This window comes from Aphelocoma coerulescens, chromosome 18 (assembly GCF_041296385.1).
Source record: "Aphelocoma coerulescens isolate FSJ_1873_10779 chromosome 18, UR_Acoe_1.0, whole genome shotgun sequence".
NCBI lineage: Eukaryota > Metazoa > Chordata > Aves > Passeriformes > Corvidae > Aphelocoma > Aphelocoma coerulescens.
In genome coordinates, this window is record NC_091031.1 from 12,453,640 (window position 1) to 12,479,313 (window position 25,674).

Below are 25,674 nucleotides of genomic sequence, written 5' to 3' on the forward strand. Positions count from 1 at the left end.
CTCTGCCACTGACAGTCCTGAAGTACAGAGTTCAACACCAGGTTTTAATAACCCCTCCTGCCAGTTGTTTGATCGCTGGTGGGAAGGCGGGAGGGGGCAGATGAAAGGCCAAGCGGCTGCTGCAGGCGGATCCGTTCAGTCAAAACAAAGGGACTTCAGAGAGAGACAGAGATGCATCAGGTGTGAATCCCAAACGAGCAACCTGGAGTGTGGCCTGACTGATTGACACTCACCATTCTCAGGAAAAGGGTAAGCACCTGCCAGTGGGATCATTCCAGATGCAGGACGGGAAAGGTGGTATTAGCTAGGCATGAATTATTTTGATCTGGAAAGCCAAAACCTTGGAAAGTCATTTTAGACGCTTTCTAAATCACTTCAATCATTCAACTATATCATTTTTAGATACATTGTAGGGAGCAAATCTTGTTGGCGTTTAAAATGAGTTCTCTCATTCCAACATGACAGCACAGTTATCTGTGAGGGGAAGGAGCAAAGTAAAAAAATTTTCAGAGATTTCGAAAGTGGGCAAGAAAGAACTTTGAGGAGTTTACTTGGCAAAAATCTCCTGCACTGAGTGGAGGTGGGTTACATGATCTGACAGAGGTCAGCTCCTCCAACTTGAAGCAGAGCATATTAACAACATTAGCATCAGAATAACAAGTTCCCACTCCATGGACATTTGATAAAACACTTCTTTGGTAGGAAAAGTTTAGGCATGAAGATAACACCAAAAACACAGCTGGTTTTGGGGAACAGAACTATTGCTGTTCTCTTTTTTCTTTAATTTCTTTACTGGGATTAAAGAGAAAGGGGACAGAGGGACTACCAGGATTCTGCTAGTTTTATTTTCCACTTCATCAATAACCCAGGAATCTATCACTAGCCACCACTTCCTATGCATTACTTTAACCCTTGGGGTGGTGGGTTTTTTCCTATCCTTGTAACAGAGTTCTTTTTTTTTTTTTTTTTTTTTTGTGGGCAGCAGGTCAAGGGGAGGATTCTGTCCCTCTCCTCTGCTCAGGTGAGACACCACCTGCCAAGCTGCCTCCAGCTCTGGGGTCCCAGAACAGGAAAGATGCAGAGCTCCTGCTGGAGCAAGTCCAGAGAAGGCCATGGAGATGCTCCAAGGGAGCACCTCTGCTCTGGAAACAGGCTAGGAAAGGCCAGGGTGTTCACCCAGAGAAGAGAAGGCTCTTTGCAGCCTTTCAATACTTAAAGAAGACTTGTAAAATGAGGACAGATGTTTTTAGCAAAGCCTGTTGTGACAGGACAAGGGGTGATGGTGTTAAAACTCAAAAGACAATAGATTTAGATCAAATAAAAGGAAGACAATTTTTTCAATGAGGATAATCCAGTAAGTGGACTGACAACTAGAGGAGAGGCTGCTCTGTTTTAACTTTATTCAGCCTGGTGCAGCACTCAAATGACCTTCACAGTTCATCTTACACCAAAGATCATATACAGGTTTCATGGGCTGGTAACTGAACTCAAACCCCAAATTTCACGCCATTATTTTAACACTAACACATCCCTCCCACTCCTTACAGCTACACTTCTAAGGAATCACCACTGTCAAGCGAGGATGAGACCTCAAAGAGCAAAACACAGCCATCAGATCAGACCCTGAAGGGATAGGGATGTTAACTCATTATTTGTTCTCTCATGCTGGTTACCATATTTACTGTATTCCTCATTTTCAGCTCTCTGACGTCAGCCCAGTGTACTTCCTTGTCAAGGTACCATCAGTCAATCCCAAGCACATAATTTTATCTCTTGATTACTAAATTCAAACCACTTTAAACATCCTGCTTTCATCTTTATAATTCTCTCCTACTTTTTAACCTTGCTGCAGTTAGAGAAGAATGCATGTGACACAAAATGTGCACGATTCCTTTAACATTTTAATGCCATGTATTGTATTGTAAACATCTCTTCATGTTTTATCTCCCTCTCCATAAATCAGAGGTGACTATCTCAGAAGTCTCAAAAATGACGTTTTCTCTCTAATATAAATGTAAGCCTCCACTCCTTGAAAGTTGAGTGAGCTTTCAAAAATCATCAAAAACCAGAGCTATGAAAAAGCAAAAGATTATCAACTAACTTAATATGATTTTCTCCCACTCCATTTCTATGACAGCCTGGAGTATGGGAAAAAAGAAGTTACAAAATTAGTCTTTACTAATCAGAAAACCAGGGGTTTATTTAATTCATTTGTAACCTGTAAGGAACAGCACTAACGTAAAATACCTTCTTGTGTATCCATACCAATATACAACACTGAAAGAGTCAGGAAAGCAGACAGTATGAAAATTACACACTAGGAGCATTTATTTGTTTGATTCAAGATTAACACACAGTGTTTACAAGGTGAAACCCCAGAATATATTTCCATTTCCTTACCACAACTGCAACTAATACGACTGATCTCTTCCTATGAGATTTTCTGGATGTTTGGGCTAGCTTAGTAATGTTACAGACACAATGTGTCTCAACCCAGTCCTTGGTAAATGCATTAAGAGATTTTTTTAAAATTTTTTTTTATTAAAACCCACTGTAAAATAATGGTTATTTTCAAAAGACAGAATACCCATAAAGAACACTTGTCCAAAATAATTTTAAGTTACTACAATGATGGAAAAAATAAAGAATGCCATTAGAAAGAGAGGGAAAAAAAGACGAAAGCAGTTTTAGCAGGTGGGATTGAGAAGTGGTGACATGTTGTAGTACAGTTCCGAAGGGCTGGAGGACATAACATGGTGTTGGATGATGTGGAAGAGAACCAGGGAGCAGTGGCTCTGGGAGCCACTGCAATGCTGGATTAGGTGTGAGGTACAACTCTGAAGTATTGTGATAGGAAGGAGTGAGGCAGAGGCAGAAATGCTGGTGGAGGACAAGCGAAATAAAACACTATCTGTTCTCTGGCACCTTCCCACAGGAGTTTCCTCCCTCACAGCCCACAGACCCAACACACTCCATGGGAAAACCCAAGGACCCTCTGATATTTATCCAGATCCCCAGAATTCGTAACATTTTCCACCAGCCTAAGTCTGTTTCTCTAAAACTTCTTTCTGACATAAATTATTCAAAGATACGTTTCTTGACACTTTCTAAACAAATGTTTCTTGAATGACCTTGCTGTACTGCAGGCACCTCATTTCCCTTTTGTATTTTTTTGTCTGTATTTTCCAACACAACTCTTTCATTCTCAAGTCACAAAACAGTAAGTCATAAGCTCCTTAAAAATCATTACCCAATTTCACAGAATCGCCATCAAAGTATGTTCTTTCTACTTGCCTTGGAAAGCACTGCTAGAATTCAGACTTTGTGGATTGCGAAACCTTTTTCTAAACACACACCTGGATAAATATCCAGACTCTACTTCTATAAACAATGAAAAAATACAGAGTTGTCGATTTGCATCAGGTTTTTTTATTGCTTTCTTGTTAAAAACAGTGGAAGTGGGGCAAGAATCTCCACTTAGGCACATTTTTGTAACTTTCTGGCTCTTGCAGCCAGGAAAAAGTAAGTTTAAAGTATGATATACAACCATCTGTAAACAAGGAGAAAGTGGTAATTAGAAGATTGTTTCAGACCAACTTTGTAAAGAAATAGAACACAATGTCTTGGTGTCTGTGTATTACTTAGCACAGGCCTGGCTCCTGCCCCAGTATTTAAGTCAACTTAAATAGTTAATTCAGCTCAATTCACTGCAGGTAAAACCATCTCGGCTCCTACCAGATTGCTAAAATCAAGTAATTGAGAGAAGGGGAAAAAAAATGGAAAAAAACCCTCAAACCTCAGAACCTGACCCGTTACAAGTTTCTATCAATACTTCCATGAATTTTACAGATCACAGGACCAGGCTCTTCACATCCTGTCCTAAATCACAGGGAAGAATCTTACACAATCCACACTTCACCTTCCCACAACATATGGGGGGATTGTAAATTGTGCACATAGATTTATCAGGGAAATGGGGAGTGGGAAAGATGAGTTGCCCTTAAAGATGTACAGATTTATAGCAATATGGGAAGCTGAAAGACAGTTATCATATAAAAAGGTCCTTAAGAGATAGCGAGGAGCAACAGGGGAAACATGAGTCATGAGCTGCCAGAGAAGTGGATGCGTATGGGGAGCAATGGACAGAGCAAAGTAGCAATAAAGGAAGTTCCAAGTCAAATGTGCTCCTTCCCAAAGGTCAAGACAGATACCCAAGCCTAAAGTATTTACGGAAAATTAAATTCCCAGCCAATTCAGACACAGTAACACTGGGAAAAGGACACTCAACGACTGAAAGGATCCACTGATAAACAACAGATCCCTGAACACAGCTCTTTCCTTTTGCTTCGTTACCAACTCTGCTCCTTTGGTTTTTTTTAGTAGGCGTAATCTACCTTCAAGTTCTTTCTACATCGGCAAGTGGCTCAACATGAGCAAGTGTGAAAATTTAAAGTGTTCAGCTGAAATCGTGAAAGGCAGTTTCACACACTGTGAGGCTAGAATAACTTGCAGTGAGTAAAGAGTGAATTACGAGCCCCAGCACAAAGTTACTGCACTCCTCCTAATTCCCCTTTCCTATCCCAAGTGTCCAACTCCAAATTACAGCAGAGAATTCCTGTACTCCTGAGTAATTCAAGGGTTTAAAAAGTAGCTACTTTTGAGACAAAATACAACGAGCAATACATGGAAGCTGAAGACAGAAAAAACCAGTTATTTGTGTGTGAATGTCAGCTCTTGGAAGATCTAGCAAAATCTCAAGACAAGTTGCACAGGAGTCTCTAAATAAGCAATCACTAATTCTCGTAGTCCGGTAGTATCCAAACCAAAAGTGAAGGTACGTATAACAGTAAATATTTCAAAGGATAACCCATAAATTTAATTTTTATTATTAAAAAGGTAGTAAAGGAAAAAAGGGAGGAAAAAAGGGTGCATCTAAAATTGTATCAAAATCCAACAAAACTTCACCTCAGTTATGACAGCCTTTCTACCCAGCCTTTGTGTGAAAAATATGTACATGATAACTAAATGTATTCTTCAGAAAAAAACAGGACTTACTCAAAATTATTTTTCAAGGCTATCCATCTGTTTCCGAGTAGATAGGCTACCAAAACATTTCCAAGTAATTAAAAATCATGCATCATCCCTCCCATTTTGCAGAGAAAACAGAGTTAGCTGCCTGCCCCAGTTTTAAGGTCAGTGAAAACAAACTCTAAACCCTCTACAAACACTAAACAGGACTTACTTCATGCTGAGGAAAACATGTACTGATGGGTGCAATCTCAAAAATGACATCACATGTCTACAACTGAGGTGTTACACAGTGTGGACATCAAAGGGCCCAACTCAACCAAGGTGACTCCAGGGTGCAGATCACAGGCAATCTCCACTAGTGGAGTCCCAGGACTAACAAGTGATTGGTGAAACCATGAAGTGCTGTCAAACACGGACTGCTGCCGCTCCTTCTTTTTCCAGGCCACACTTACAACTGAAAGTGACCATGGCTACTACACTTTGCAACCCCGTTCAGCACTACAAGTGTTATTACCTGTGCACTAGTTACACTTTCCTTTGGGATGTAGGGAGAGCCCAAGAGCCACTATGCTTCACAGTTGAGTGCAGGAGAGCCAAGATCAGCATCAAGCTCCACAGGCATGTTGACACATGCAGGGAAGCTCAAGTGCAGGCACCTGGAACATGTCTGGCATGGAACAACCTCCATACAATGGAGGTTCTCAGTACATTCTGCAGATGTACAGGAGATACCATGATCCCAGCCTGGACAAAACCCCACTGAATGTTAAACCCCACAGATGTTTAGAGTGGCTCTGAGCCACTCTTAAGACAGATTCAACAAGGTCATACGACAACACAACCAAAGAATCCAGCCCATAAGGCTGGAGCCCCACTGCCAGTTCTTCCTATATCATTTCCAGAGACCCAGGCTTGGGTTTTACAAAGATAAACATTATTATTGGGAAGCTTAAAACCTCATCAACTCTATTCTACATAAACACACTGTGCCTAGCAACTCCATTTGAATTCTCAGGCATGTATTGCTTTTGTGGTGTCAGTTTGAGCAGCTCAGAGCTCACACAGCAGCTGAAGGCAAGGCACTCCAGGCCATCCAGTCACACTCCTGGCAGTGCTCCAGAAGCCAGGACAACACCAGTTTGCTGTACGGATGAAGAGATGGACTGACCTGATTGATGGAGTTGGCAGCACAGGATGCCAGGCCAGTTCCAAGGGAGGCGAGCAGGAAACAGGTGAGCTCAAAAGGGACCGGGGCCATGGCAAAGCCAGCGGACGCAGTGCTGACGACCAGAGCTGCAACACAAGTGAGAGCACAGTTCAAAGCATCAACAAGAAACCATCTTTGTACATAACACTAGAGTTACAGCTTTCAAACCCCGAAAGAACTCTTGTGCAGGTTAACTTTTTGCTATTTTTATGGTTCAAAGTAGCTCCAGGAACTGGGGACAGTTAAAACGAACACTACATAACTATATCAAAAATGAGAAGGAGAACTGCCAGGGATGAAATAAGAAACCCAAAAGCAGCAGCACATTAGCAGAAGACGTGAGGATACAATTGTGTCTCTGTATTCCCTACTTTATGGATTTGCTACAGGACCAAACTGCCCCACACGACACACCCCGGACAAGTATTTGTTCCAGTAACTCACATGTTATTGCAAATGCAGAAGAAAACCAGTAAGAAAAAATTCCAAACTGAGATATATGCTTTATATCAAATTATAGCAGGAATTTAAGCAGTGCAGAGTCAAAAAGAGACTTGGGGCATGTAGCTACAGTAATTTCACTGCACAATCTCTGTTCCCATCGCTCTTATCTGACATGCCCACTTTGGGCTGAAAGTACAATCACATCATCACAGAGACCCCATGACACTTAATGGTTTCAAAATTTGAGTAGGTTCATAAAAATCCATTTCAAGTTTGTCATCCAAAATTGTAACTTTAGTACATTACTGCAAACCACATCCTTAAAATAAAAATTACCCATGTTTCAATCCTAATATTGTAATTAGCCAAATAATAGGTCTCACAAACCTCACTTTTGTCAAGAAATAGTATGTGACAAATTTCTTATATTATAAAAGTCAGCACACTTATGTAATATCTTGCTCATGACCTTGAGCCTTACAATCTGAAATTAATATTTATTAAACAGAAAGTATTTTAATTATATTCTGCATGTAGTTACACATTTCAGACCTCAGCTAGCTTAAATCAAAGCATCGAAATGTTCTTATCTTCCTGATTCATACAAAGTCTCCTTTTTGTCTGAAGTTAAATGACAAATAAATAATCTTTGCTAACTGAAAATACCCGGATTATCTATTAAGCAGCATTTCTTGAGATGAAAAACTAAATGTCACGGCAGAGACCTGCTAGCAAGGATGCACATACAAAGTGCTCATTTCAAGAACTGCACCTGCATAAGACCCTTAGGATTTACTCCTAAAAACACAGTGGAGAAAACTTGCTGCTCATCAAAACTCTTCTCTAAGTATTAAAATCCATTGATGACTGAATAGGATTATAATAACACGCATAATATTAAAATAAGCTTCTATTATTTAGGCTCATTACGGATTCACAGGCTAATTCTACAATACAGTGGATCTGTGACAGAGCTGTGACTGAGCAGCTCTGAAACAACCACAGATTCTGCTGCCTCCCCAGACAAATGAACATTAATGTACTGATAATTCTGAAAGACTGGATCTTATTTATTATATAAATACAACACCATGTTAGTTTCCAAACTCCTCAGGAGTGCACAAAAAACCACGAAATGCTTTGGTACAACTGTGAGAGTTAAAAAAATGAACTGAAAATGACAGTGAACAGTGGCATTTGTATTTCCAAGAGTGATTACATTCTTTTTTTTTTTTTTTTTTTGCATAATAAATCACACACTCGCTTCTAGACAAGAATTTAATTAAAACTTATCTTAGAGAGCACTTTACACCAATTTATTATGAGAAAACACCAACTCATTTACTGGAGAAGAAAGGTGGAATGGATTGGCAAACAGTCAGTGTAACATTACCGCTACCCTGACCCCAAAGAAATTCTAACACTGTACAGCTACAGCACTAATTAAAGTCCCCATTGATTTCTCCAGATTAATTTTAGCCAGTTATTTTAACGTGACTTACCAGGATCTCATTTAAAAAGGGTGCAGTACATCCTCTCCCATATCCCAACAAAGCAGGTATTTTTCCTTGTTTGGGCAGGGTTTGTACACCAGGCATCCCCTGCTTCCCTCATCACCCAGATATCCCAATATAACACATTAGCAGTAAACAGGAAAATGCTCCCGTTGGATTGGGAAGTTTATTTTCTTTAACTGTGGATGCAATAATTTACTCTTCAACTTCCCTTATGGAGGAAAAGTATATTTAATTGAGATCACATCAAGGGAGTGAGGTCACTGACTCTGTTTGCTTTTTAATCCCTGTTAGTTTAGTGCTTTAGGGGCCAAGTTAACTTCACCTTATTGCATAGTAGATGGAATCGATCCTTTCAAGACTTGTTGATGAGAGCTAGCATTACACATGTTCTTCAAAAAGAAGCCAATATTTAAACTTATGATCTCAACCTAAGCCTTATTTTCAGTCTTTTAAACGTTTTTAGCTTTAACAAAAATTAACAGGGGACATTTGTCTCCCATTTCAATGTAGATGAAAAAGAAAATGGTAATTTGGATTGGTGACAAAGAGTGAATTATAATGTTTCTGGCATAAAAATACAGTCCAAAAGTTTAGTGTGTTCTTTACATTCCTTTTCCACTTCATCACAACGTGATCTGCCTTTATAAATCCTTTGTATTCATAGAATGTGAATCACTATGCCATATTTTGTTTACCTACTATTAAAAAGTAGCCAAGCCAAAATAAAAGCACAGAGAGCAAATCAATCATGCTCTAGAATTTCCTTCCACTCCTGTACTGGTGATATATCAGTACATAAGGAAGGACAAAAACAAATACACTTGTACTTTTTTTTAAGAAACAATTTCACTGCTTCACCGCAAATATTTAATATTTATTTCTTAAAGGAAAGGACTTAGCCAAAAGCTGAAGAAATATTCCTTCCCAAGTTTTCACACTTTGGTTTCTGGAAAGCCAACTGTAGCAGCAGTATTAGTGCTACACACCTGACCAACAAGCCCTTTGTAAGCTCAGGTTTGTTTGGGCACATCAAAGTTTTGATACAGATTATAACCTGCTAATATAACGCTAATAAAGGCCAAGCTCCCGAACCAAACTTAAATTTGGGATTTGAAACAAGTCTGCATCAAATCATGCAAAATTCAAGTGCAATATTACAAAGAGAGCAGATAACCTCTTCTTACCATCAAACAATTTAAAAATACTTTGCTAAAAATGAACTGTAATAATGGTTTCTTTTTATTTCATTATTTTTCTTGTAGCATGGAAAACAAATTGCCAGAAAGCTACCACTATTCAGCTTTTGTTTCTCTGAAGGGGTAATAGTTACTGGTTTAATAAACACAAAAGAAGAACTACCTTGACAAGTATATGAAATATATTTAGAACTGATAATAAATGTAGACTATTAATAATCAGAACAATAACTACCAATAAATCTTTGTCAAGGTTTCTGGCTATATTGAAGGTACCATTTAAAGAATAAATGCCATTATTCCAGAATCAAGTGGGAACATACTGGAACCCCACTAAAGCAAATGCATTTTTTTACTGGAGCAGCTGTTACCAGACTTTTAGCCTACAAACACAACACAGGCCCCTTATTTAGTCATTGCTGCAGTTTGGTAACACTCAACAGTCATTATGCCAGACTGGATCTTCATCATATTCATGTCACCAATACACAGCAAACAAAGATGAAGCAGGATGTTCACAATCACATGTTCAATCAGTACCAAATATCTCAGGCTTCTGATTTTCAGTTCAGCACATTTGTGCTAGAGGATCACTATTGCACAGACACAAATCCATACAGAAGCAATACATCCAATAAATTACAGCTGTTTCCTAGTACACACAACAGAATTATTTCCTTATAACAAGACATATGAAAAAAAATTCTAGTTTAGTCTTCAAGACTTAAAAGGTTCAGAAATTATCATATTTGTCCACACATGTTGATCCACTTCTCAGACAGGCGTTATGTAATCACAGATTAGGTTAATTAGGTTGGAAAAGACCTCCAAGTCCAATGTTTGACTGATCACCACCTTGTCAATCAGACCAGAGCACTGAGTGCCATGTTCAGTGTTTTCTTAAATACATAGGGTGCTGTACATCACAGAATCATAGAATCACTGAATGGTTTGGGTTGGAAGGGACTTTGAAGATCATCTACTTCCAACCCCCTGCCATGGGCAGACACACCTTCCATTATCCCAGGTTGCCCCAAGCCCCATCAAACCTGGCCTCAAACAGTTCCAGGGATGGGACAGCCTGTTCCAATTTAGCTGCTTGGCCTCACAGAAAGACCAACAAGCTACAGGAGCAACAACAAGGAAATGCTCACAAACCCTAGAGAGATATCTAAAGGAATACTCAGCACTTTTCGTATCATGCTTTCATCAGTTTGCCCAAACTAAAAACTGAACTTTGATTTTTCTGTGGTTTTATATACAGCTCATCTGAGTTTTCATCTGTAATCTGTAAACATTACTTAAATCTAAATTTGAAGTTAATTTTAAGAAGACGAGACAACGTGAAATTCTTAGTGTGTGTGCATTATAAATCACTAGAATTTCCTCCTATTCCCATACCTTCCCTTGTCTCTCTCCTATTTTCAGTTACACATCAACTTCAGGATCAAGTTGAAAACAATGCATTTATAATTCTGAAAAACTGTCAGATGGATGCATTAGCTTTCCAAGTGCCTGGATGGTAGGATATAGCTGTTCAGAGAGCAGCCAACATAAAACACAACAGAGATGGGAATGGATGGAAATTGAACCCAAAAAGGTAGATTATGTGACATGTAATTAAAAATTCCCTAATTGTTTTCTATGGTGAAAGAATATAAACAAAATCTATTCCTGTTTTTAAGGCAGAGCTTCTAATGGCAGAGTCACAAAAGCTGCAGTTTACATGAAGCAGGAGGGTATGGAAATAGCAAAACTCATTTCCTTTCCAAGGTGAAGTACAGTTCATACTACAAACAAAAAATCTCTTTCCATCAGCAGTGGGAAAAGAATAGAGCATAAGGAAGTCCCATTTTAGCATAACACAGAGTTTGCTTTCTTGTTATTTCATACTCTTAAAAGTATAAATAAAGAGTCTGCCAAAAGAAACATACAGGATATGAGATCTATCAGAACTTCATGGGTGAAAGGAACTAAGTTGTATGACATTTGCAACTTAAAAACTGACCTCGGAGAATTTATTCTTCTTTAAAAAAAATAAAATCAAAGAACTACAACACCATACTCATTACAGAGTATATAATTTGTCTAAATGATTATACAAGTTGGAAAAAATTTTCCTTGCTCCTCATATTACACACAGTGTTATTCCTGCTCATCTCCTACACTACCCCATGACCAATAAAGACCAACAACAGAACTCCCCTCCTACAAAGTCCTCTTCATCCAGCTTACTTTTTTACACTTTCCACTTCCAAAAAATCTGCACACCAAACACATAAAGATCCCAACGAGAAAAGAGGTTAAGATTTTTTCTATATCTCTCTATACCTGTTCAAGAGGTAAAGTTTACCACACTTACCTTGGATCAAGAACTCTTCCAAGAACAGCAGAGACAGAGATATGCTAAAATCACAGTCCCTTTCCCAACAGGCTTGCAAGCTGAATTAATAATTGTACAGCTGTTCAGAAATTAGCAGTTAAATTACATCTTAAAAGATATTTTCATACAAAAAAATAGTCCTGAAAGGAATGAAATTCCCTAACCTTTGCCTTCTATACCCTATTTTAAATCCAGAGTGGTGCTTGCCTAGTTAAAAGAGCCTACCAGGAACTGTTGAAGAGTTTTGCAGCAACTCCGAGACCACACAAAAAAGTATCACATGAAATTGTTTTCTCTTGAAAATGACACTCTTGCGTCTTGCTGAAGTCGTTGAAACTCCCATTTCAAGGACTACCAGTAACACTGAAATGTGGTACGAGCACTGAGCATACCCATCAGGAAACATGAAAAACCATTTCAAGAGCTTTCAACAATAGTCAATTTTCTCTCTCTGGTCCCTTAATCATAGCATTGTACGTTTTCACTTATGGATCTAGTGAAATTTTTAAATTTAGTTCTACTTCAACAGCTAGCACAGCATTCAATTTCACATAAAAGACATTTCAATAAAATCACCTCAACGAAAATATGCCAGATCTAATTGTTCACACAGCACTTCCAAGTTACCCATGGTGAGCCCAACACAAACGAAGTATTATTAAAACTGAACAGCATGGGAGAGAAAAAAGCAAAACCTATATAATGCAGAAAGAAATACGAGGTAGTAATTGAGGCTGTATGTACCACAAAGTTGCTGCAAATAATCCTGATAATTGCTGACTGTGCTATACAACCTGAGTTTGAAATTTCCAAGGCTAATATGTTAAAGTGACATAGTAAAGTATCAAAAGACATGTTTTCATCTCACCAAACTCTTTACCAGCACAAAATAAATGCCCTCAGGCTTTCTAAAAACAACGAGGAAGAAAATTTGGATGTGCAAACAAGATCAGTTGTGCCAAATCCAAAACACAAGATGTATCGTCACACTGAGCTGAAAATGTAAATGACCATTATACACTCTATGTGGTCAGTTTTCCACAGAAAAACAATGAAAACTTACATATTGGAAGACAAGAAAGCTTTTAAAAGTAAACTGAATTCAGGACATTCATTATAACAAATTTTTATGGCAAAGAAGAGTCTTGTTATCAGGAGTTCATTTGACCCACTGGAGAGCACCCAGGCAGGGACTTAGGAAATTACATTTCCGTTCTCGGACTTTATCTCATAGACAAGATGGAAGGCTTTGGTCAGATCATTAGAGGCTCCTCAGAAATAAAAGTATACATAGCACTACCTATTGGCAAAGGAGTAACTTGTAGTTGTTGAGTATTACTACTAGAACAAGACAAAATGTAGTTAAGGCTGCAAGGCAATTGCTTAACAAATTGCTGATTTGAAGAGACCACTGACTGAAAAGTAAATTATATCTTCGTTTATAAAATTCAATTGGTCAGACTCAAAACATTTTCCTTTCTAATATAGGAAACTATTTGGATTAGCTTATGTTAGGATTTCTAATGCCAATTTCACAACCACCAGTACTGCAGTGAATGGTATGTAAATAAGACAGAACACTGCTAAACTTAAGCAAGACAACTTCAAATGCTGAATACATTATTTGTAAATTCACTTGCTTATCCAGTTGCACTGTAGCTTGTGTACTAATGCTTGCTTACTTCCCAAAAACTAGCTGACAACAGGATGCAAGCTCCTCTCATTGTTTTTAAACAAATTTAATGGGAAAACTATTAGATGCTTCCATAAAACAATTTTCCTAGCACATACTTGATGAAATTGATCCAACTTAGCATCAGTAAAGTGGGAATTATCACATGCAAACCTAAGCCGTACCAGTAAATTTACAAAGAATTCTGCCATCAAGCAGAATGCAGAGAAATGAGAAAAAATGACCAGTAATACCTGTAAGCTTGATTTTGGACAAGCGTGCCAAAATTCCGGGCAAATCATCCAGCCGTAGCTTCATTTCTTTCCATTGTCTATCTTCTTTGGATTTGGCTCCCACTGGTATGACTGAGTCTTCAGTTTCTGCAGCTGATTTCATTTCTCTCAACTCATTTCTGCTTGATGTCTCAGACCACGACTGATGGACAGGTGAAACTGGGCTAATTTTGCGTACAACCTTTTTTTCCTGGTCCAATTGCTGAAGCTCATGAAAAGGAGACACAACTGAATTGGACATGGGTTTGGCTCGTTGGCTGAGGTCTTTGTTGTACTGTGTTACATACTACATACAATGAGAAATGTTAAAACAAATAGTTAAAGATATTTCTGTCCATTTCACTTTATTAACACCAACAATATTATTGCTATTTTATTCTTGTTAGGAGAATTACTTCTATAACACAACTGAGTTAGTCTGAATTTCAGACACATTTCACACACAGAAAGGCATCTGAAGTTGGCCTAGATACTACAGAAGCAGCTTTACAACTCACAACTGAATCAATAATGTTTACTTAAGCTTAGAGAATCCCATATGAGTAAGTTTACTTCCTCCCCCATAGCTACAACAGCAAACTCTTTGTTCATATGCAAAACCACTAATTTGGCTTACAACTAATCAAGTCGCACAATAATAAAGGTTGGAACAACCTCCAAGATCATTGAGTCCAACCTTTGACCAAACAAAATTCATCTTTAAACAGAGAAATATACAAATGCCTGCACAACTTCAGTTTCCAAATGTAAGTACTAAAGTTGTGCATCTTTAAGAAATGAAAAAATTAAAAACATGCCAGAAAATACAATCTACCACCTATGATATAATCATCTCCCACATTAGTCTATTATTATTTATGCCAAACTTTATGTTAATTAATTAGGCAACAAATTTCAAAGGAACATATATTGAACAACAAATTAGGAGACAGTTGTTTGCTCTCGTTTAGAGCTCTCAGAATAAACACAGAATAAGAGCATTTAGATTCTCCTTCATATTTTCTTCCCCAAAATATTCTATATATTTCAAGTACCAGAAGCATAAAAAGACAGAACTTTCAACCAATCCTGATTTCAAGTAATCAGTAATAATTACAATAAGGACGAGTGGTCTGCAACTCTGAATGAGTGGTGTAGATACAGATCAAATCAGCCATACAATTTTAAGAAAATTACTACCATCCACTTACGTGTGATACAACTGGTCAAAGAAGAAGATGCAATTTCAAGGGTTTGAATGATAACTACAGCTCTTTTAATACCTAAAACTAACAGCACACTGTAAATGTAACCCATTAACTTAACGAGCTCAGGAATTTTGACTCAAATAAACTGATTAACTCAGAACACACCACCTCCACAAGTGAGTTCCATCTACCACTTCTATGACAGCTAGTCAAGATGTGCCTTTATTAGCATTTTTATAAATCAAGATTTTAAAATAATTTTATATCATGTTTTTCAACAGGACATGAGTGCCCTATTTCAAGGCACTTGAAATAATTTTTAATGTCAAGCAGAGGAGACTTTGCAGCACAAGGTGCTGTCCTTGCTACAAAAGGTTTCCTCCAGCCTCAGACATTTTAGAATACCAAGTGCTTTAACCCCACTTGAGTGAAAAATGGAGACGCTTAGAATTGCCTTGAGTTTGGCTGATAAGAAAAATCTTACTTTTATCAACTAATCTCCATTTTGATTTATCACATGGGATGAACAAGAAACATGGGATAAATACAAATACACTCCTTGACTTACCATTCGTTTGAGAAAATTAAAGTACTGAAAGGTAATCACCCTGTCATTGGCTATATGGTAAAGGTGCACAAACTGGTATGGTATCTGCCGTACGCCAGTGTTCCTCAGACGCCAAACAAATAATCCTGTTTAACGGAAAACAAGAAAGAAGTTAACAGTAGATTCCAGTTTCTTCTCTGCCACTGAGTTTGCTTCTAATTAAGACTACAGTGTCTGTTGTCAGCTGTGACACAGGACACCCCAACAAATGGGAACCAAGGTCAGGTGAGGGAAAATGTTTGCTGCTCTAGGTGAAAGACCTGACAGTGCAGAATCCTGGGATCATTAAAGATGGAAAATATCTTTAAGATCAAGTCTGAATATTAACCCAGCACTTCCAGGTCCACCACTGAACCATGTCCCTAAGTACCACATCCACACGTTTTTTGAACCCTTCCAGGGATGGTGATTCCATCGCTGCCCTGGGCAGCTTGTACCACCCCTTCAGTGAAAAATTTCCCTAATATCCAATCTAAACCTCCCCTGGCACAGCTTGTGGCCATTTCCTCTAGTCCTGTCCTTTGTTCCCTGGGAGCAGAGCCCAACCCCCACCTGGCTGCACCCTCCTGTCAGGGAACTGTGGAGAGTGGGAAGTTCCCCTGAGCCCCCTTTTCTTCAGGCTGAGGCCCCCCAGCTCCCTCTGGTGCTCCAAACCCTTCTCCAGCTCCGTTCCCTTCCCTGGACACATTCCAACCCCTCCTTTTCTTTTTTATCCCGAGGGGCCCAAAAACTGAACCGCAGACATGTCCTAATAATTTTGGGTGCTTCTTTCAAATTCCTGAGCTCCATAAGATGCATTTTCACAGAGTATCCTGAGCTGGGAGAGACCCACAAGGATCATCAAGTCCAATTCCTGGCCCTTCACAGGACACCCCAATAATCGCACCCTGAACTTGAGAGCGTTGTCCAAACGCTGCTTGAGCTCGGGCAGCCGTGGTGATGAAGTATCGTAGAATAGTACTGTCCCACTACTGTAGACACTGTCAACAAGATTATCTTGTCAAAGCAGCATTGAGAGGAAGCAGCTGCCATAGGACACCACCAAAGTCAAACACGTGGCGGACACAGCGCAGTGTGGCACACAGGGACGCCCCGCACACGAGGACACGCACACACATGGCCGTGCAGGCTCCGGGGATCGCTCCACAGAGCAGCCCCGGGCCGCCCCGGCCCGGGCCGCCCAGGCCCTGCCCGCACACCTGCCCTCTCGCCCCCGGCTCCGCGGTACCTGCGAGCGCCCGGGGCGGGCGGCAGCGGCGGGCGGCACTCATGGCCGCGGCTGCTGCGCCGCTCTCCCCTCACCGCCTGGGCGCCGCCATCTTCCCGTTGCGACCTCCAAACGCTTTCCGGGTCGGCGCTACCGTGGGGGCGGAGCGGCCATTCCGGGGCTGTCCCGACGCGAGGGGCGGTCGTGTCGAGACCATAGCGGAGGTCTGTCAGCGCTGCACTCCTGTGAGGAGTGGCTGTGCCCCGAGCTAGTGAGGGTTTTATACCGAAGTTTGAAATTCCCCAGGCTAATATATAAAAGCGGCGTGGTAAGTGTCAAAAGTCAAAAGGCATGTTTTTCACCTCTCTACGAGTACAAAATAAACGACCTAAAATAACAGAATCACAGAATCGTTTGTGTTGGAAGGGACCTCTGGATATCACCCGGTCCAACCCGCCCTGCCAAGGCAGGGATCACCCAGAGCTGGTGATACAGGAACACATCCAGGTGGGTTTGGAATGTTTCCAGAGAGGAAGACCACGCCCTCCCTGGGCAGCTGTTCCAGTGCTCTGGCCACCCTCCATGGAAAGAAGTTGAGGTGGAATTTCATGTGTTTCAGCTGATGGCTATTGCTCCTTGTCCTGTCACTGGGCACCACTGAGAAGAGTCTGGCGCCGTCCTCTTGGCACCCTTGGAGATATTTATATGCATTAATGAGATCCCCTCTCAGTCTTCCCCAAACTAAACAGGCTCAGCTCCCCCAGTCTCTCCTCATATGGAGATGCTCCAGACCCCTCATCATCTCTGTGGCCTCCACTGGACCCTCTCCCGTAGCTTGTCTGTTTTCTACTGAGTAGTCCAGAACTGGACACAGCACTCCAGATAATGAGGAAGAAAATTTGTACGTACAAACAAGATCAGTTGTGCAAGTTCAAAACATGAGATGTCTCATCAACACTGAGATGAAAATATAAATGACCATTATACACTCTATGTGGTCAGCACAGCTTTTCCACAGAGAAGCAAACAATGAAACAAAAATTTTCTAAAACTAAACTGAATGAAAGACTTCTATTATAAAAAGTTGTTATGGCAAAGAACAACAGTTCTTGCGGGGAGATTGTTCCTGCAGAACAAGTGCCAGAGCAGTTTCCCACACAGCAAACCAATCAGTGACCCCGAGGGAAGAACCGGGGTGTCATTTTTGGGGTACAGGAACAGGGGACAGCATTCAGGTGAGAGCTGGGGCCAGATGGGGGACCTCGGTCACCTTTCCCATGAGGAAGTGCCCAGAGCCCTGCCTGTAGCATCCTCATGGCCTCTGCCAGGCACTGGGGCTGTTCCCTCTGCTGCATCCCTGGGCTCAGGGAACAGCTGTGGCCAGGATGTGATACCTGACACAGCAAGAAGGTGACCAGGAGTGCATGGGGACATCGCAAAATGCTTGTAAGAAAGCCAAGGGAGGGCTAATAAAATATGAATCAATTCTATAATGCTGTGGAGTCTCATTCCCAAAAGGACCTGAGCTTTAAAGTGCCAAATGCTTGTTAAAAAAAAAAAAAATTAAAAAATCTGTATTTAGTTTCTAAAGTCATTTTTGAAACTGAAAGTTTGATTTCTATACTCCTTGGGTATAGAATTTAATAAAAATACGCATTTCAGGGGGTCACATTGAAGAGCTGATGCAGCTGTCACCTCATCCCGCCCTCATACATATTCTGGGGGTGGCTGAATTCTTTGTTAAACTGATTTAACTTACTGACCTGAAAGGGAGAAATTGCTAGTTTTGCTGGTTATACTGTTTGAACTGGCCCTGCACAGGCACTGATAGGTTGAAAGCTCAAGCAGAGCACAGAGGAAGGGCCTTGGACCAGAGTCTGAACAAAAAAGGAAGGGAATGGTTAGGACTGCTCCATCTGTAAGGCATAATTGCACCCCCAGGCATCTTTAAAATGTTTTCTCTTAAGAGTTTAAGTTCAGAAGATGTAGTCTATAAGTCACTTAAATGCTTTTGAAAGTCATTCTCAATATTTTATCATGGAAATCTTCCTCAGAACCATCTTCCTCCCAGGCTTTCATTTCTTTATAGCACTTAAATTCATGCAAAAGTCATCTTAAATCATTATTAGGAAGATAAAATGAAAACACTCACTCTAATTCACCAAGGATATCCTACTTCAAAGCATTTATTTCCACTCTCCTTCTATTTGGGGAGCTGGGGAGAAATTAGGACTTCACATTTCTTACAGTTAATATCCAGTTTTACTCTGAGTTTTCATCACTGAGCATATGTCACTTTGCAGTTCCTGTTTGCATCTCTACTTTTTGCCCTTTTTTTTGCCCTCAAATTTACACCTGTAAAAATAAAACAAACATCACGCAGCAAACACACACAACGGTTGCATAGACGGCCAGAATGGTTGGTTGGTTTTAAGGCAGTTTGGGTCAGAGAGGAAAAGGTTGAGGTAGTCACATGTTTAGTGTCAGGGCTGAGATTTAATGATTTTCATTGCCTTTCTCTTGGTCAATAAATTGCACCCCTGGAGAGAGGCGATATAACACTAGTTTTCTAATTAAAGAGAATGCTATCCATGGACCTCGAGATGGAGAAATACCTCCTTGTGAAACAATAATCAGGATTTAGGGCACACAAAATGTCACATACCCATTTGGGTTGAACCACTAAAGCTACTCCTAGAGAGAAAGAAAATAATTTTAGGATTTTTAGTGGACATGGGTATCCAAATGTCAGAGTTGTATTTTAGCCCAAAAGGGCTCCACAGGCTTTGGATCTCATTACTGAAGGTTTGTCTCTGCACCGCACTGATTCCACATGAGCTGGCCCCATGAAATACTCTAGAAAACACTAGGAATTAGAGAGTACAGAAGGAGAGCACGGCCCTTCCAGGGAGCTCCCAGCATCCTCCCCACTCAGCTCCTACCGTCTAGTTCACAAAAGCCTAGTGCCTCTGTCCCAGAACCAGGGGTAGGGTTGCCGGAAACTCATTTCTTGTCACGGGGCTCCAAGGTCACCATTGTGGGTCAGAACAATTCCTGAAGCATCTCTAACATTTTGCTAGTTGCCAAGATGGGCAGTTGCTCGGCATCTACGGTGCTTCCCCTGGTTATAAACTTTGCACCGACAGGTTTGTTCTCAGGGCGATGCAAGGGGCATTTAACCATACAACTGTCATTAATGTTAATCATGGAGCACATATTAACAGCTTTGTACGATCCTTTTTCCTATTAGCACTATCATAAATCTGATTGGTGGGGCGTAATTAGATGTCAGCAGCAGAATGCAATAGTTTGATACACAGAAGGACAAATTTGTAGATGTGGCAAACTATTATTATACTTTAATCTCAAAATTTTACTCATAACAACAACAAGGCTTCTTGTAAGATTGATTTGTTGTCAGAAAATGATTTAAAGACCGACTGTAAAAATACTATATTTTTCTTACTTCATAGAATGTGGCATTGATGTTAGAGCTCCACAGAAACTTGATGTACTTTCAGATAAGGAACTCTGAAAGCCAAGTGCAAAATAAGTAAGATGGCATCCTGCTGTTATTGTGGTAGCCTTTGCAGATCATTTCAGAACTGGTGACTGGTGTTTAGTTTAGTAATCCACCATGGGTGAAGCTGGAGCTTAGAGCAATTGGTTGGTGAAGCTCAACTGTATTTAATTTTGGGGGCCCAGGATGTAAAATAAGAAAAGGTATCCAAAGTGAAGGGCACTAGGACATATCAGAAACACAGAAATAACAGATAGAAAAAGCTAAGGAAGTATTAAAGGCCAGGCCAAACTCTAATGATAGAAAGTTGATTGACTGCTTAAGGCATCTAGATTGAGCCAACGATCTCTGCTCAACACCTCAGTTACACCCCTGCTGAGATCTTGAGTCAGGGCTTGTCACAGCTTCTGTCACTGAGAGACTCCCAGTGATCCTGATGATCAGTTAAGTAGTTCTTTGAGTCACTTGTAATGCCACGGATTTGGGGTTTTCCGGGATTTTCTACAATTCAGCATTGTGATGCACTGATGCTTTTACATCAGTCCAATATTGAAGCATAGGAAGTATCCAAGGCCAGGTTGGATGGGGCTTGGCGCAGTCTGGGGTACAAAAGAAATGGTCCTGGTGACTCAGACACTGGCACTTTTCCTCTGAGTCACTGCTGAGCCTGTGCCCAAGCATGTTACGGGGTCACGGTGTGGTGGGAGGCTTTGGGGTCACATAATCCCTCATCATCTTACTCCACTTTTGCCTTTCCATCTTTGTTGGTTAGTTGTTGCCTAATTGGGAAGCAGCACTTCCTTGCAATAATTTCTTTACACCTACCTCACCAGTGAGCACAGCCTTCCCAAATGGGAGATGGGAGAGGAAGATTGTCTCATCTCCCTCCTGCTCCTGGGTGTAAAACTAGATGAGTCCTCATGGGAGAAGAGTGAGAAACTCCAGTGTTTCTCCTTGCTGTGAAGGGAGGAATGTTTTCTATTTTCTGATTTATGAGAGAATCAATTTAGGTTCTGAGGAAAAAAATGTCACATAAGAGAAACAGACCAGAGTTCATAACAGGAGGTGCAGCACAGACCCCTCAGTCCTACTGCTCTTAGCAGTAATCTGTGTCCTTCCCCAGCATCTTACAGCCTGGGATGCTACATGGGCAAAGTAAATGAATGCCTTGCTTGTGTTTCCATTCACAAAATACATTCAAGACACGGCAAGTTCATTTTTTTAGAGAAATACCATATGTGCCCTACTGACTGCAAACTCTACAAGCTGTTTCTGGCCCGCAGGCTGCAGATCCAAGCCCCTAAGCAAGCTGATTCCAGTAGAAGGCTGTCAGGGTCAGGACAATTCATCTGCCTGCAGACAGTTCCCACCAGGTCCTCAGGAAAGGGAGAGCCTGTGGTTGGAATAACACATGGGGGAGGCTGCAGGGGTGCCGGTTGAGCTGTCCTGCTCCAGGGAGCAGAGCTGTTGTAGAGCACCTTCACCAATGACTTTGAGCCTCCATGGAAGAGTGTCTCATGGAGATGTTGTCAGACTGTGCAGAAATCCCTCAGCATGGGAGGGGGTTTACGTGCCAGGCAAGTTACATCATTCAGAGGCTGCCTGTTTGGACTTCTGGCTGCTGCAGTGGGTCCACGTCCTTCAAAAATATGTGCGGATACTACTGACTCCAACTGGAGCCCATGTGGTACATCATCCTGAGAGACAAACCAGGTCCAGCACACTCTCCTCAGCTTAAACAAAGGATTCTGAGGATTTCTTCGTCATAGAAAAGCAGAATACACATTCTCCTTATTTATGGACATTTAGGGCAGAGGTGTTATAAATCATTCAGCCAGCAATCATTTTTTGAAGCTCTCACATCCCAGTCCAACTAACCATGCTCATATTAGCCTCAGCAGCTGACAACCATAGCAAAGATCTTGGAGAAAGGATAACATTTATGAACATATCAAAATGATTCATAATGGGCTATTAAAAATAGCAAGAGATGAAAGAGACTGCCTACAGACAAGCCATTTTGAGATCCTCAGTAATTCAGAACAGTTTTTAAAAGTCAAGTTTTAGCTATCACAGGTCTGTCCCTTCTACTCTGCAGATAACAAGGTGGGCTGTTCTCATCAGGGTGAGAGCTCTCTTCCACCTAGGGCTCTTTATTTCACTCTGGAAGCTATCACATTGACATTGAAACAAGCTCGATGTAACTCACACCCACCCTCATCTCCTGAACACCCCCAAAGAGACAAGCCTTAGCACACATCAAATTCAGTTTTATTTTCCATGGGCTGGTTCCCTCAGTGCTGCCATATTCCAAGGGTTAATTCTGGCAAACAGGGGTAGTTGGTCAACAGCATCTGCAGCCCCTGGGAAGTTTTCATAGTCTGTCAGGCACTTGTTAACACACTACCCCGTTCAGGTTGTGATGAATTTGTGGCATGTTGAAGACTAGCCAGAGGCTGAGCTGGGAACAATATTTATTTATATCTATGCACAGTATTTCATGACTGCCCAAATCATGCACTTTCCCTAATCCGCAGTATTTCAAAACATTTGCAGTTCTTTCAGCTGATTAGCATCAGCTTTGCTTGGCCTGACCTAGCGGAAAGAAACGTAAGACAGTAAATGCAGCTGAATGCTTTAATTCACTGATCAAGGCTGGCATTTCTTCCCTGCCTGGTCTATCAGTCCATAATTTAAAGATTCTTAAAAGGTGTAAAAAGCTGTGTTTTGTGCCATGACAAGCAAATGTCCAGGCCTTGTTCTGTGAAAAGGGTCTCACCAAATCCCCATCTGAAAAAGGGGATGGTCGTTTTGTGGGCCACTGAAACAAAGCAAGAGCCTGCAAAATTGCTTCCTGAGAGCCATTTTCTCAAAGTGACTCACTATCCACATTCTGGAAGGAGGGACCTGATGGACCCTACCTCATCAGTGTGATGAATCACAAAGTTTTCATCATACTGGTGTCCAGCCTATGTGCTGAGCAGCACAAAACATAAAACACAATATTTGGGCTGAAAAGTGAACAGCGGTATAGGAAGCTACTGAAGACGTCAAAAGTGTCCTCCATTCCTTCTAAGTGTAAGAGGGAGGAAAAAAAAGATGGGGAAAAAAAATTCTGAGGTTTGTTGGTCATTTGGAGAAAAATGGAGCCTGGATGCAACCAGGTTTAGTGTCCATTAAAACTAGAAAGAGACAAGCTTGCTGAAAACAACTGAATTTGTGTGTGAGCAGAACATGAAGTGGTACCTGTCAATGTGGAGTGACTGGTGATTGTGCAGTAAGAAAAACTGACGTAGCACGTTTGCCTCAGCTCTGAGTTCATTGTAGTCAGCCTGGTCACACAGAGAGGGAAATTAAGCTCAGACTCACCCAAAATACCATGAAAAACCCTCAGTGCTCTGCCTATTAGACCATTTCCCATATGTATCACGACCCTGGTTTTAAGAACTAATAATCACTGAGTTGCCCTATCTGAACCTCTGAGAAAGAGACAGGAAGGGGACAGCCACACTTCACAGTGGGCAATCACAGCGGTCAGAGGTGGAACAACAAAGATGAAGGTTTTTATAAAGGAAAAACTATTTTCCACTTATTTGTACCAAATATGGAGACTGAGTGAAACCAGCCTGGCCATCACCATGTATCAGCCAGTCCTGCATCATGTTGTCAAGGTACTCTTTCTTTTCAAAACAGGCTAACAGCACTTATTTATATGTGATTGTGGCCCAGGTCTTTTTGGTTCACATATTCGCCTTCAGGAGACCTTTGTAATTTTCCATTCAGTCCAAACAGTTTGCCTTTGGTATTTACTGACCAATTCTTTTCTATTTGTGCAGAAATAAATGAATTTGTTACATGGAGAAACTTGAAGGAGTTGTATCATTAACATTAGCAACTTTAGCAATCTGACCTGAATTTGGCTACTGCATAACTTAAATCCCTTAAGGCATCTTCATTACTACAGCATTAAGGATGCTTTCTGGGTTTTTAAAATCCTCATAAATGTTCTTTTAAAACTACTCTATAAATTCAGCTTTTTATCATAAACTTTCCCTTCCTAAATAATAAAAAAAACCCTCTAAACTTATTTCAGTCTATTTCATGACAGTGTTTTAAAATACATTTCAGTACCCATGAAATGCACTGCAAATCCAAGTTTGGTGTCTGTGGGCTGTGTCGGGGAGGGAATGTTCTGACTTTGTCCAGGGTTTGTTTTATTCTCACTATATATTAGCTGAATTGAGCTCGCTAGCCAAGATCAAGATCACATGGCATTGGGTGCTCTATAAATACAGTGTAAGATGCAGCCCAAGCCACAGATAAGTAAAATCAAGCAGATAAAACCAAGGGAAGAGGGAAGTGCTGTTATCGCCCCTTTACAGATGGGGAGCAAGGGTATGGAGAAGGGACTGTTCACATTAAATGACTTCAAGCACAAAACACAGGAGCCCAAGCACAGAAGACAGGTTTCCTCCGCCCTTAGTGAGGTTTTTCCAGGGGCTGCTCACATCAGTCAGAGGTTGAAGGAGGGGATGTAAGAGAGGAGACCCCAGTGAGGGTCTGACTATGCTCCTTGCAGCGGTGGTGGGACGGAGCCCACCACCCTGACTGTGATGTTGTCACAGCACATCACTGAAACCTCCAAAGGTCCATCATTATCATCCTCATAAACATCATGCTGGGCTTCAACCTGTAAGAAATAATAATTTAGCTCATGAAGACTCTCCTGCCAACTATGTGTGTTAGTGTAGAGATGGATGCAAAGTACAAGGGTCAGTGTAAGACAGGCTTCAGTAACACAAACATGCCCATGAGACCTGGAGAGATGGGGATTGCGAAGATAAGGAGTTCTTAATTAGCCAGCTCGGGAGATAGTCTGGAATATCTGCATCTCCAGGGAAGTGAAACAATCCCTATTCCAATTAAAGGCAGTCCAGTCCATCGCCTCCATAATAGCAGAATCATTTCGTTTGGAAAAGATCTGAAGAGCATCAAGTCCAACCATTACTTCAGCACCACCGTAAATGTCACTAAACCTTAGGCTAAAGTGCCACATTCACATGACTTTTGAACACTTCCAGCGATGGTGATGGCACCATTTCCCCTGGGCAATGAGGAAATTGCTGTTTCAGGGAGAAGGAGGAGACCCAGGTGGGCTTCTGAAGGACTTCAAAGAGGAACAAAGTGTAAGAGCAAATGTACCCTACCACAAAAGAGGGTCTTGGAGGCCCCCCCTGCAGGATACAAACGCAGGATCACTGCACAAGCATGGGTGCAAAGCATACTCAGAAAATGACATCAGGACAGGACAACCGATCCCTACAGCTGGGTAGGGAAGAGAAACCCTTTTGATTTGTCCTATAAAGAATTTAATCAGAGCTTTCTTTTAACTTTTTAAGAGAGGGAGGAT

The 25,674-nt window shown here is 41.0% G+C and overlaps 1 protein-coding gene across 3 annotated transcripts in view; it reads right to left on the reverse strand.

Annotated features, from left to right (window-relative positions):
• Nucleotides 1-16,885, reverse strand: part of COX10 (cytochrome c oxidase assembly factor heme A:farnesyltransferase COX10) — a 104,266-nt gene extending 87,381 nt beyond the window's left edge. For 2 of the 3 annotated variants that reach the window (XM_069032466.1, XM_069032465.1), the window contains exons 1-4: nucleotides 16,766-16,884; nucleotides 15,499-15,623; nucleotides 13,705-14,029; nucleotides 6,200-6,324 (exon numbers count right to left, since the gene is read on the reverse strand). In XM_069032466.1, the coding sequence (XP_068888567.1) occupies nucleotides 6,200-6,324; nucleotides 13,705-14,029; nucleotides 15,499-15,623; nucleotides 16,766-16,808 (618 nt within the window). In that variant the 5' untranslated portion in view covers nucleotides 16,809-16,884. Of the gene's footprint in view, nucleotides 1-6,199; nucleotides 6,325-13,704; nucleotides 14,030-15,498; nucleotides 15,624-16,765 lie in introns of all 3 variants that reach the window. The other variant, XM_069032467.1, reaches the window with a different exon arrangement.
• Nucleotides 16,886-25,674: the final 8,789 nt, after the last annotated feature.